This window comes from Copadichromis virginalis, linkage group LG12, assembly GCF_057382275.1.
Source record: "Copadichromis virginalis isolate Kocher_CV1m ecotype Utaka linkage group LG12, C_Virginalis_male_GT1.1, whole genome shotgun sequence".
In the NCBI taxonomy this organism is placed as follows: Eukaryota; Metazoa; Chordata; class Actinopteri; order Cichliformes; family Cichlidae; genus Copadichromis; species Copadichromis virginalis.
The window spans coordinates 19,707,567-19,720,184 of record NC_140629.1 but is presented as its reverse complement, the minus strand read 5'-3'; the positions used below and the strand labels follow the sequence as shown (position 1 = coordinate 19,720,184).

The 12,618-nt window shown below is 41.7% G+C and overlaps 1 protein-coding gene across 1 annotated transcript; it reads left to right on the top strand.

Annotated features, from left to right (window-relative positions):
- The first annotated feature begins 1,304 nt into the window (after positions 1-1,304).
- cox7c (cytochrome c oxidase subunit 7C) lies at positions 1,305-3,031 on the top strand. Its single transcript, XM_085475190.1, has 3 exons — positions 1,305-1,479; positions 2,357-2,504; positions 2,933-3,031. Exons 1-2 carry the CDS (start codon positions 1,405-1,407, stop codon positions 2,471-2,473), a joined length of 192 nt encoding a protein of 63 aa, XP_085331316.1. The 5' UTR covers positions 1,305-1,404; the 3' UTR covers positions 2,474-2,504; positions 2,933-3,031.
- The last annotated feature ends 9,587 nt before the right edge of the window (positions 3,032-12,618 follow it).

Below are 12,618 nucleotides of genomic sequence, written 5' to 3'. Positions count from 1 at the left end.
TGAAGTTTACTAAGTAGCTTGGTTAAATAATTAGAAAAGCTAAATTAAGAGCACATTTAAGGAATGAAAGAAACACTGAAAGAACACTCATGCTTAATTGTTGAGTTGAATGAAAATGACCGCGGTATTTTGAGGACACGACGAACACGGTGTGCGTGTGTGTGTGTGTGTGTGTGTGTGTGTGTCCCTGCTACCAACTGCCATGCTTTTGCTTTAATGAGGAACAGAACTACAAAGGTAGCCAACTAAGCCCTTCTTTACATATAATGTGTACTTTTTTGCCCAACAAGGACTGTGCATATCAGAGCGAAAATGTGTGTAACCTCTCTATGCAGCAGTGAGAGTTTGGGTTTTCAAATTTTATTTAATGCATCAGAACAATACAGGACAAATAAAAGAGTAGCAAATGGCAAATAAGTGAAGGTACTGCAGGCAAGCAAACACATAACAGATAACCTAGTGTGGAGATTGCAATATGTGTTAGCTCAGGTTTCTGCACTTTGATAACTTTCATATGACACTGAAACCTGTGAAACTGATATTCATTTTCCAAATTAACAGCCGTCATAAATTAATGAATTAAACATCCTTCAAAATGCAGAACCCAGTTTGTAGTATTAATCAGTGAAAAGGTTGCAGCAATAGTGCATAGGGATGGCTGAACCATCTGCTCTCAGTAAGACTGCTCCTTCTCTATCTCTCTCTGTCTCAGTATTTCCTTAGCAATGATATGTTTGTGACAAATGCTGAAAAATGAAGATAGCTTATCAACCAATACTTTTTTACTCCAATGAAGCCCGCAAGGACACGCACTGAAACACTGAAGTTAATTTAATCCCCAGATCACTATCTCTCCATACTTTCAAATAAAGAAAGTGACATCTGCTGCCTTACCTACACATGGATTATTTTTAATAACTGACTCTGAAACAGTGTCAATCACACGTGCTAAACGACGTGAGCAGCATAACCACCCTTACCCATTATATCTCCACTTTAGTTAACTTTAGTATGCCGTTCTGAGAGGAATGGGTTCCTTCACATTTGAAATCCCATGATAACTGAAAAACCGCAAATCGATGTCGTTGTCTGTCTGTGGATGAGACAGCATAGTGTGAAACGTTTTTCTCCCTGTGATGAAAGATCCCAAAGGCAAATATAGCCTAAACAACTTTTTTTTATATTTTTCTTGCTTGCTTGCTTTTTATACCTAATGGATTATAATCATTATGGGAAAAAACAAAAAACAAAAAAAACCTGTAGTCGCTTCGGATACAATTGAACTACATTTCCCATACACATTAGTCTTTTCCCACTATTCTTTGCGTCGCTCCACGGCTCACCGCTAAAACAAGAAGGTCGCACTCTTTAATAGTGTACTGGATCAGAGGAGAGACTTCCACAATGCTCGGACAAGCTGTGAGGCGATTCGCAACGTCTGCTGTTCGTTCTTCACACTATGCTGAAGGACCAGGAAAGGTGAGACCACTTCCTGACAGCAGCAGTTTTACCATAATGGTGGTATTTTGTGATGAGGCCTTGTGTGTACGTACAGCCTTGACGTTAGCTAGCGGTACATGGAGGTCATGCCTGTCAGTTGACAAGAGCGTGATTGTATATCGAGCCAAAATAGCCGGGCTTTGGTTATTTTATATTCTACATCTACGTTTCCTCCAGTTTCTGGTAACATATTATATAAACTTGTGGCAGCAAAGACAGAATTGATGACAGGGACTACGAACTTTTGGCTAGCATTAGCCATGCTAGTCGGTTTGTGGCGACACCGGTAAAGGCTTTTAGCTTGCTATGTAACCTGCCTACTTTGGAAAATTTGCTTAACTTTGAAACCAATCTGAAATGTATATTGAGAGGCTTAAAAGTCTCGTAAACACTAATTGATCTATTCGCATAGCAGGAATCTTAATTCCTGTACAAGCTGTGCTTCCGCCTCCTGCTAAGGTCAGAGCAGTGAGGGAGGAAGAGAGGTGCGCTTAACTAAGAGTTCACCCTCTATACTAGTAAGCATCTATCAAAATTTCTGGTGATTTAAAAAGTGCAAATGACCAAAAAATTCCAGTTTTACAAGTGTACATGTACATATTTATTGTAAGGAATATATATTGTAATGCATGTTAGTCTTGGCTATTAAAGAAAACATTGCATTTTTTATTTACACACAGACTTATTACAGATCAGGGCCGACTGTAGCTTCTTTCTGATATTAAGGTGCACTATGGCGCTCTATTTGTCTTGTCTATAATTCTGATCATTCACAGGTGTAGTAATTGTGGTTCAGTGAACTATGTTCCATTTTCTAAGCAGTTGCCTACATTGTAATGGTCTTGTCTTTTTACAGAACCTGCCATTTTCTGTGGACAACAAGTGGCGCCTGCTGGGCATGATGGTGCTTTTCTTCGGCAGTGGCTTTGCATTCCCCTTTATTGTCGTCAGACATCAGATCCTGAAGAAGTAAAATGGCCCAGTGTTGTAATTCAGCCTTCAAGGTAATTACACCTGCCGTTTTTATCAAGCCCCATCTGCTTTTCGTTAAAATGTCAGGATGATGGGTGGCAGTTTCCTCGATATCGGTTTGTATAGTGACCTCAGATGATCGCAGTCCTTCACTGCACCTCTTTAGCCTTTTTCTGCTGTGGCATATCTTAAATAAATTACCTGTATGTCTGAGAGTGACAGTAACAAATGTCATGTGGGTTCATATTGCTGCTATGTTGTGCAGATAAGCTCGCACTTCAGCGAGTTAATGTGACAGTTTATTGCAGACATCGATTTGTATCAGGTGGGAGCGGGTCAGAATTGTTGTTGTCACATTTTCTCGTCACTGGTGTTTACTCAGAAATTGCTTTTCTGACAACCTGGCATATGCAAGTCATCTTATCGCTTACTTCCCCCATTTTCTTGTTCTTTCCCGTAGGTTGGCAGCTGGAACATATTTATCCATCAGAGTTCTATCGACGCTGAAGAATGGGAATCACCTAATTTTCTTTGTAAATAAAGTCTCCTAAAATGAGAATATCCTTGTCCATGTTTCTTGCACAGCTTCCATACATGTATGTGCATTGTTTAAAAGAGTCAACAGTGATTCCAGTTGGCTAATAAATTATAAATTATGAAACTTACTAAACGGGTTATTTCCTGGCAATAATGGGCTTCCACTGAAAAACCAGGGGCTGTTTTTGGCTATATTTGGTGTTTAACCTGCAGCATTAAATGTGATTTTTAGTTGTGTACTGTTGTTCACAGCCAGATTAAAGTTCTCCAGATTAATTGGTTTTAATGCAGCCTTGTGTAAGCACATTTTGTTTAGACTGGCCTCATGTTGAGTCTGCAGACAACGCATGAAAGTAGGTGGTAAATTTAAATCCTTTGTCATAAGCTCCTGAAAGCAGTGAATAAAGTGGGAGATTAAAAATCGGTGTGAGGGGGTAAAAATCGGTGTGAGGGGGTTTGCAGAAAAGAATCCAGTCCTCCTGGTCTTAGAACTCTGATACGTTATTGTTCCAGCCCCCATCCAACACTCTGTGGCTCGGCGCTTCAGTTAAACTCAACTGAATAACCTTTTCAGTTCAATTAACCCTGTGCTGCTGGCTGTAATTATCCAAGGACAAAGTATTAAAAAGGGTGGTGTAGCTGCTCAGTTGGTTTGGAGTGGTAATGTTAAGAGGCTTTCTTTGTATATCCATTCAGGTCTCCCACGTGCCTGCAGTCATCTTTAGAAATCGGCTAAGGTTACGTTTTCATTTCCTCGTGATGTGCAGCAAAGAGGTACCACCTAAGTTAGCCTAAAGACATAAGGAAAGAGACACCGGGACAAGCTGTAAGCACAAGAAACAATCTGTCCTATATCTTTTGCCCCCTCCCTCCCCGCATATCCTTTTGTGCTCGCGCAACTCAAAGGAATTTGTAAACCTGTCATGCTGTTATGTATTCCCTTGCATTGCTGATGTTATGCTGCTGTTATACCTTTCTGCCAGAGCAGCATTCAGGTCATGCGGCTCTTGCGAGGTAGCGATAAACTTATTGTACATTTTAATGGGGTCAACAAGTAGAGGGTTATATTTCATAGGTGTGTTGTATTGTTTGGCACATACAGGTTGACCTTTCTTAGTAGCTCAAGGCTTTTCTGGTCAAAAGCACTTCTCGACATATAAATAAGAAACAGCGTTATCACAATACCACACTGTGCGTGCAAGAACACAATTTATGAATCTCCAAATGCTTGTTAGTACACATTTAACACCCACATTCGCACAAGCGCAGCATACTAATGTAGCAGTCTGATCACCGCATGTCCCGATTAAATGCAGCAAAGACGGGAGGTTTTGAGCTGCATTGTCATTCTGCTCAATGATGTCTCAATAGGTTCTCTGTTTACCAATTAAAATGCTCCATCCATCTCAGCCATAAACAATCATCCTTGCTCAGAATGGTCCTTATCAGTACATAATGAACCATCACGGTTAAGTGTGCGAGCCAGCAAATTGATGTCCTTAAGCTTCTGACATGAGGCATACTTCACGTTGGCTCTTTGAAAGTGCATCTCAAAGATCACTCTCTGCTGCACAGAGAAAAAGAATGAGCTTTCAAGTGTCATTAGGGGAGGGGGGGGGCTTATTGAAGTGATCCTCCATACAAAGTCTGCTTTTGAGTATCAAACACATGTCACCAGCTTAAAAAGTGACTGTTAAAAAGTCAGCTTCCTCATTCGTCCGCATTCCTCCACAACCAGCATATTATATAATAAAAAGAATGCTGCAAATTATGCGCATTTATTCTTTGGACTTAAAAGGCACAGCATTTTGTCTAGTGAGTTACTTTAATTCAATTTTGATACAGCAGTAAACATTTGAAAGCTTCACTTTTGGACTGTGAACTCTTGACAGTATGCCACTAATTGAATAGAACTGCTCGCAGCTACTTTAAATTTTGCAAATGGTTCACTTCAGTGCCACAGCACTCAGTGCTAATTTGGGAATGTCCCCAACATTTAGACCCTCTTTCAGAAAAAGAAAAAAAAAAAACAGGGGGACGAGGACTATAAAGACATGAATTTGCTCCCACTGAGGGTGCAAAATTTAGATTGGCGCCGACACTTACCAACAGCTACCAGCCTGAGAGGAGTGTCACGATATCTGGGCATCCGAGGGTGAAAAACAGGCACTAAGAAGGGAGTTCTTTCTCTTCCTAGTCATAAATGATCTATTCTCTGCCATTATGCACTCTAACTGGAGCTTTTAAGAATTCTAGTTGATGCCAGGCTCCAACAGCGAGGACCAATTAGATACAATGCTGTTATTTGGACAAGGACCAAGCTGCAGTGCAGTACCAGCGGCTTATGAAAAGTACATGAGGGTGTGCTGGCACAGGTCATATTACAGGAGGGGTACTACAGTGCCCACAGAAGTCTGCATCACCCATTTATTATTATTATTATTGTTGTATTTTTTTAAGATGGGCATGCTGTATCTCCTCTGCGTGGCACTTTGAGTGTTTGCAGGAAGGAAGCAGAAAAAGAATGAATTACACTATGAGTGTGCACCCGGCATGCCAAGTCTCCTGCAAGAGTTTGTCATGCTGCATTTAGTATGTAAGTTTGAGGGTGGGGGAAAGAGAAAGGCAGGGACTGCTATTGTGTGAGTTTGCACCTTCACCGTAGCGATATCTGCTAAATTCATTACTCTAGTTGCCTTTAAATGCTTTAAATCCCCCCGTGTACACACACTAATTAAGGCAAAGCACAGTCATTAAAGTCCATACCAGCTCACCATTAAGTGATTGTTTAAAGTCATGCAGATGACTGTGGATAAAACAAAAAGGCTACCTGCAACCGCCGGAACCGCAGCTGCAAAGGCTGACAGCCTTCACTGCATACACTGCATCCTCCCTCCTTTAACTTATTTGTTCTTGCAGTTATGTAAATTGTCTTATTTGCAGTATTTGTGGCTATTCATTGCAGTCTCTGTAGTGCTCTGCATCTCACGTGTGGAATCTAATTATAGACTCATTTGCACTTCAGAGGAGAAGATAGTGGGCTCAGCCTGGTGTAGAGCATGCACAGAAGTCTAATAAAAAAAAACAGACTCTACGTTTTATTGAATCCCCCCAGTAAGAGTCACTTTTCACATCCAGCCACAGCATTATAGTCAATTATGTTTGTAACTGTTAGCTGGTGAAAGCTGACTCAACAGTGATTGACAGTTTTATAAACATTTACTTAGTCTGAATGAGAGAGTGGGTGCCTGACAAATTCTCTCCAGACTAAATTACCCCTCTGGGGGGGATTGTTGGGTAACTTGGATGAGCTCTAATCAGCACTCCTGCACAGCCTCGTTCCACTGCGCCACCAATCGCTGTATTGCGTTGCAATACCGGGGAGTTCTCTGGATTCGGCCTGTACCCATCATATCAGCACGACGACAATGCGAGGTGAAAGCTGCTGTCTCCAGTCGCTGAGCAACACCTCAACTCTGCACTGTCAGTCAATAAAGTTACAAGGACACGATGAACTCCCAAGTTTTCTGCCAAGCTCGTCCTCCTCCCCCCCCCCCACACCCACCCTCTACCTCCTCTGTTTACTACACTTTAGCTCAAAGATGCTGACGTGTGGAGAAGCACGGAACTGTCAGTGCAGGAAGATGAAGTGAACATGCGCCTCCCACTTTGTCGGGAGTGGGGCTCCACTGCCTCAGCCGGGAACTCTACACAATTAGTTCAGAGCCTCGAGGGGGATGGCTGCTCATAGGAGATGAATGCTCGCAAGATACAGAGTCAGCTGTCTATGTGAGCATTTTTGGATGTCACAGGAAAAAAGTAGCAATAATATATTTTTTAAAAATTGCAAGGAATACTTAAATTTTTTATGGAAATTAAAAGTCTGATTAGGGTAATCCTAGCAAGACTGAACATGTCTAAAAGCATTTTGTCAGAAGCACACGCTTACATCTCTGTACAGGCTTCATTCCACTCTGCAGCCCTTATGTTCATTAATGTTGCAATACCAATGCATGCACTCAGCTATCTTAAGGAGACCTCCCCCCTCCCCCTTTCATCCCTCCCTACTTCCTTTCTTTAACAGTGGCAAATCATAAAGAGGCTGTAAAGCCAAAGGAGAAAAATATGTCATGTGTCACGTCAGGCTTTTCTCACATTCAGTTTGATATGAGCAAGCAGAGACTTGGCGGGGATCCCGGCCGAGATTCTGAACCCAGCATAATCTCCAAATCCTCTCCAGCCCACTTCAGATCCCAGACCAGCCTTGAGTTCAATAATGTAACGCTACACACTGCCGCAGTTAATAGTAGCAAGTTTCCATTTTAAATAATCATGCCCACTTCAGTCCACGCTCTCCCACTCCGAGCCTTATGTTAATGCCTCGGATGACTCCAGTGTGAATGGATGTGCAATTTTCCCTCTTCCTTCATACAATATACAGTAAATTTTGAACTTAGCTCTGTGCCCTCTGAATGAAAATCATTTCCTTTTATCTTTCATTTTACCAACCGCGTGTTATCAAATCCTTCCTGACGTGTAAAAAAAACGATATCTTGTGAATAAATAAAATGAGCAAGTGGATTTCATTTTTTGTCCCTCAGTTTTCTTTTCTCCAGAAAGTTATTATGTCGTGTTTTAGTTTATTTAGCAGGAACAAGAACCTACTAATTTAAACCTATTTGATGTTCCCAAACACCTTATTTCTCTCACTGATACTTCACAGAACATAATCTATGTTGTTTACCTTGTCAGACCTCCAAAGAATGTTATTATGGCTGTAAAGCAGTATGTGGCATCTGCATGAATATGTATAATAGTCTGTTTGCTTATTGACTTTAACAAACCCCTCTCATATTTGCCAGGGCTGGGTTTGTTGGGGTCCATGTGATCTACACAGAGAGGAAAAACTAACAGCGAAAGATATCTTTCGCTCGAATGAAGCCTCTCTGGAGATTTCTGCTGCGATGGAACTGCGTAAATGTAGTGCGGGAATAAGGTCTGACAATGTGAGACTAGTGGAAACAGAGAGCAAGATGGATGGCGGGGGAAAAAGGCGGGTTCTGTTGATCACTTGTTGTTGTTTTCGCTGCTATGACTCTCTTTTCTCCCGCTGACAGAGAGAAAATATTAGAACCTTTCTTCTTTTTCTTTTTTTTTTTCTTCCTCAGCCAGAAACTGCGTCTGTTGCTCTCCAGTGGTCTCCTTCTCTTTTTACTGTCACTGGAAACATTCAACCCAAGGCATTTTCACACAGCGAGAGGCATCTGCCACCACCAACCTACATATTCACACGCACATTTGCTCACATACAAACCTCTGAAACAGATGAACAAACATCCACAGTGCATCCACAAAAAACGCCGGCAAAAATATGTAAACATTATTTGCATAATCACACACATGCCTCCGTGAATCCAAACACACTTTGGGACTGAAGTCTGGGATATTCGTACTTAGCGTGCAATTACACTCAATTTTTTCGAGACTCCTTTTTTATGCTTCATATATTTATGCTACTTACAATTGCATTAAATAACTAGACTAAATGGAGCTGCTATACATCCAGCAGGTCTCTACCTGAAATGGTGCCACATATGCAAACTATAGCAATGCCTGTATTATAGCTCCAAAGCAGCAATAGATAAAATACCTGAAAGTACAGATTGACCAAAGAAGGCAGAGAAATTCTAATGAACGCAGAGAGCAGAACTGAGCAAAGAATCAGCACAGGTATAGGAACCATGCAGTATATTTAGGATTGTTTCCCACAGGGAACAAATACCAGCCTGAAGTCTGAGAGTCAGCATTTTTTTTTCCAGTTTTTTTGCAGCTCTGTTTACCATATTTGCAAGATTTCTCAGGTAGCTCCACAGTGGTCTCCCAGGATAGAGATGCAGAGGTGTGGAGTTAAGAGAAGAAGTACAGCTGCGCACTACTGTAGTGCTCCTGGGTAGCCTTACAGCTCCCCCACATGGAGAACAACGAACCACTGAGCTGTGACATATAATAAATAACGGGAGATGTAAAATACTTGTCAGTGCCAAGGTTAGGGTATGCTGCATGAAGAGGAACTTGCTTGACTGTCATCGACATAAAATCTAAACAACTTTTTTTTTCTGTGCCTCTGTCCAAAAATTGCCACTCGTTGATATTAACGCTGATCGACTCTAGGCACGTTAAACTTTGAGGTAACTCGTGAATCACTGAGCTGCACAGTAAGAGTCCATACAAACACAATTCGATAGCACCACATAGCTCTTGCGAGTGCATTCGTTCAGAGGGCAGGATGCAACTATAATTGTTGCCTTTGAACGCAGGAACAGAGACACAATACAACTGACTAAGCCAAGACTGTGCTGTGCAGGGGGAAATCTGAATGAAAGGGGTTTGTGTCTCCCAGAGGCACGGAGCGAGGACTGGGGCAGAGGAAGGCACGGGGCGCACAGAATGGTTTATTTTTCTGCAGACCAGTCTCCTCCAGGATGTTCTTTGGACACCACCACAGATGTTTTGGATGTAACGAAAAGGCACAATTGGGGCTGGCCTGAGTTCAGTTTCGGTCTGTGAATGGCGCCTTTCAAAGGTTCTGCTGAACCACATGGTGCCCAGGAACTCGGGCGCAAAGCCTCATTAGAGTTACTCGATGTTGCAACCATAAAGAGGCTCAAATAAGTCTGTTATTTATTTATTTATTAAGTTTGTTTACTTTTCTCTTGATCCTGAAGCGGCATAAATATTTGTAGTACAAATTAGATGATGGTTTGAACGTGCCTCTGCATGACACCTAATCCCTCCAGTACTCTGCGTGTGAAATACCTCGGCAGACAGAAATGTTTCTGCACATCCTTCAGAGCTGCTGTCAGTGATGAGGTGTTTAAAGTTTAAAGGTGGTGAAGTGCTAACTTTATTTTTACAGCGGTTACTCTGAGTTATACAAATTTAATTACCTTTCACTTTTCTACTGGATACGGACCGCTCAGAGTTTTGTAGGCTCTTCCTTTCGTTAGATATCACAGCTTTTACCCGTGCAGGCTTTATAACGTGAGTGACATTCCCGCTTTCTCTTTGCAATTATGAATGCCCAATCGGAACCTGATGTAATCGTTACCTGCTGAATTTAGATTTTGCACGTGCACGTGGAGGTCAACACAAATAAAAAGCTTTCCCTAGGCGCCGCAGCCCCTTTGCACCGACAGAAGAGGCCACGATATCCAATTAATAAAGGAGGTTAAAGTTGACTTTCCACTGGCTGGTCCAATCTCAGCAGGTGCCCTGGTTAATTTGGTGAACAAAGTCATGGCGGGGGTGGGTGGCCACTTAGGAAAAAGCGAGTCGGAGGAGAATGGATGGATGAGAGGAAGCAGGATAAAGACTGAGGGAAAGATTGCGGCCCCCTGACAGCTCAGCACGCATTGCAAATGAGGAAGCTGACTGAACAAAAAAAAACATCTGCTGAATGTGTAATGGGAGCGATCAGACCGGTTCAGGAGAAAACTGCGTGCTACATCAAACACCAAAACAAAACTTTTGCGACAACCAGAACTAGATAAGTCCACTGAAGTTTTTGCTTGTTTGTTTGTTTTTTACTGCCTCAGTGGAATGACTCTTTGTGTATCAAGTCTGCATGTAAATGTCACATTTCATAGACTGGCCTGGTGTTTGTTACATAGCAAAATACTGTTAGGAGCTTTTTTTTGTTTTTTTTTACATCTCTGCTTAGTCCAGAGTCGTAGTACATGATCAGAAAAGTTTTTCTGATGTGACATGTAGCTGTTTCTTTTTCATAGGCCTCCCCTCCTCAGCTCCCACGTGGATATGCAATCAGAAGCATCGTTCACTTGACTCTACCCGGGAAGCCAGTGACTCTTCTCTCTGCAAAAGGAATCCTGCGAGCTCAAAAACAAAAAGATGGACAGCTGTTGCCACAATACACACACCCCCTGTGACAAGCCGCCAGGGACGAAGCTTATGACTATATCCACTTTTTCCCTAAATTCACATACAAGCACTGTTGGCAGCTTTTCCTCAGCAGGCTGAGAAGAATTCCTGTCTGCCGCCTTTGTTTTTCTCCTCCCCCTCCATCTCTCACCCCTGCACCTCCCCGTCTCCGTCACATCTTCCACGCTTTGGTTTATGAATCCAAACTGACGGCAGGCAGACTTCTTTTCAAACTTTGAGAACAGTGACTCTGAATAGAACATGTAGCCCTTCGGCTCCTGGGGGCTCCAACACTCCTGAGCTTTCTTGAGTGGTGCATTTCAGAAGTGGAAAAAAAAAAACACATATTCAAAATAAAGAAAGTGACAAAGCAAAAAATATATATATGAATTTCTTTTCTCCAAAGAATTCACGAAAAGGTAATCCTAGAAAGCGCAGGTAATAAAGGGATTCGTGAAACTTGGGGGTAGCATTTGTTTAATAAAAAAAAAGAAATCTCAGAGAACTTTGGCCACACATTACTAGGATTTCACAGCTGTTTCATCATTTCCAATGGAGATCTAGCTTATCATTACAAGCTCTTGAAGGAGCCACTCTCAGCAGTATTATCTTGATGCAATGTCATCAAATCATAGCGTGCCCTTATTCTGAATAAATGTTTTCATCTAGCCTTGAAAAGCTTCCCCTATGGCTACAGCATAATATTTCATTACTTTGGTGTAATTTTCACTGGAATAAATTGAACAAAGTAATTTGATGCAGCCATGGTCTTTTAAAGTTTGAGATTGAATTTCACCTACCTTCAAAGTCTGCTAACACAATTGAGCTTAGTTCTTTGACTTTGAGTCTCTTTGTTCTGAACGTCTTTTCTTAGAAGTTAATTGCATTTTTTTTGGGGGGGGGGGGGGGGGGGGTTGTTCAGCAGTATAAAATGGCCATTTATGATGCCTCACTTATATCTCTTAAACCAGGCTACCCTGTTGTTGAGTACAACACTTAAGGTAAAATTTTCTATATACCGTTTTTTGTTTTGTTTTTGATCTGTAGAATTTGGGTTTTATAAATCTATGTATGTGTTTGTGTGTGAGAGAGGGAGTTTGAGGTTCTGTGTTCTCAATAAATTTCATTTTTTGAGAGGATTTGGGAAATACTTGGTGATGAATGAAGAAAGTGTGAAAGAGAGGTGAATGAGGAAGCGTTAAGTATTAGAAAGGCCAACTATGAAGTGGATGAATAGTGGAATGGCAGCTGATCCAGATGACACACCTGAGGAAGTATGGAGAGGATGTAGGAGAAAGGGCAGTAGACTTATTAACCAGATTGCTTAACACAATCATGGAGAGTGAGTTGATTCTGAGGAATGGAGAAATGTTCTAATCCTGCATTTCAAGAACAAGGGTGATGTTGGTGTAAAGTTGATGAGCCATGTCATGAAGCCACGAAGTTGTTGAAGCTAGGTTAAGAAGAGAGGTGATCATCAGCAAGCAGCAGAGCACTACAAATGTAATCAATCTTTTGAGAGTGATGATGGTGTATTGAAAGAGTATAGAAAGCCTCACCAGGTGTGCAGTGACTGATAAATTCAAGGTGTGGGTGGGATTACGTCTGCCCTGAGTCTGTTCTCGTTTGTGATGGTGATGGACAGGTTGGGAAATCAGGTCAGGCAGGAGT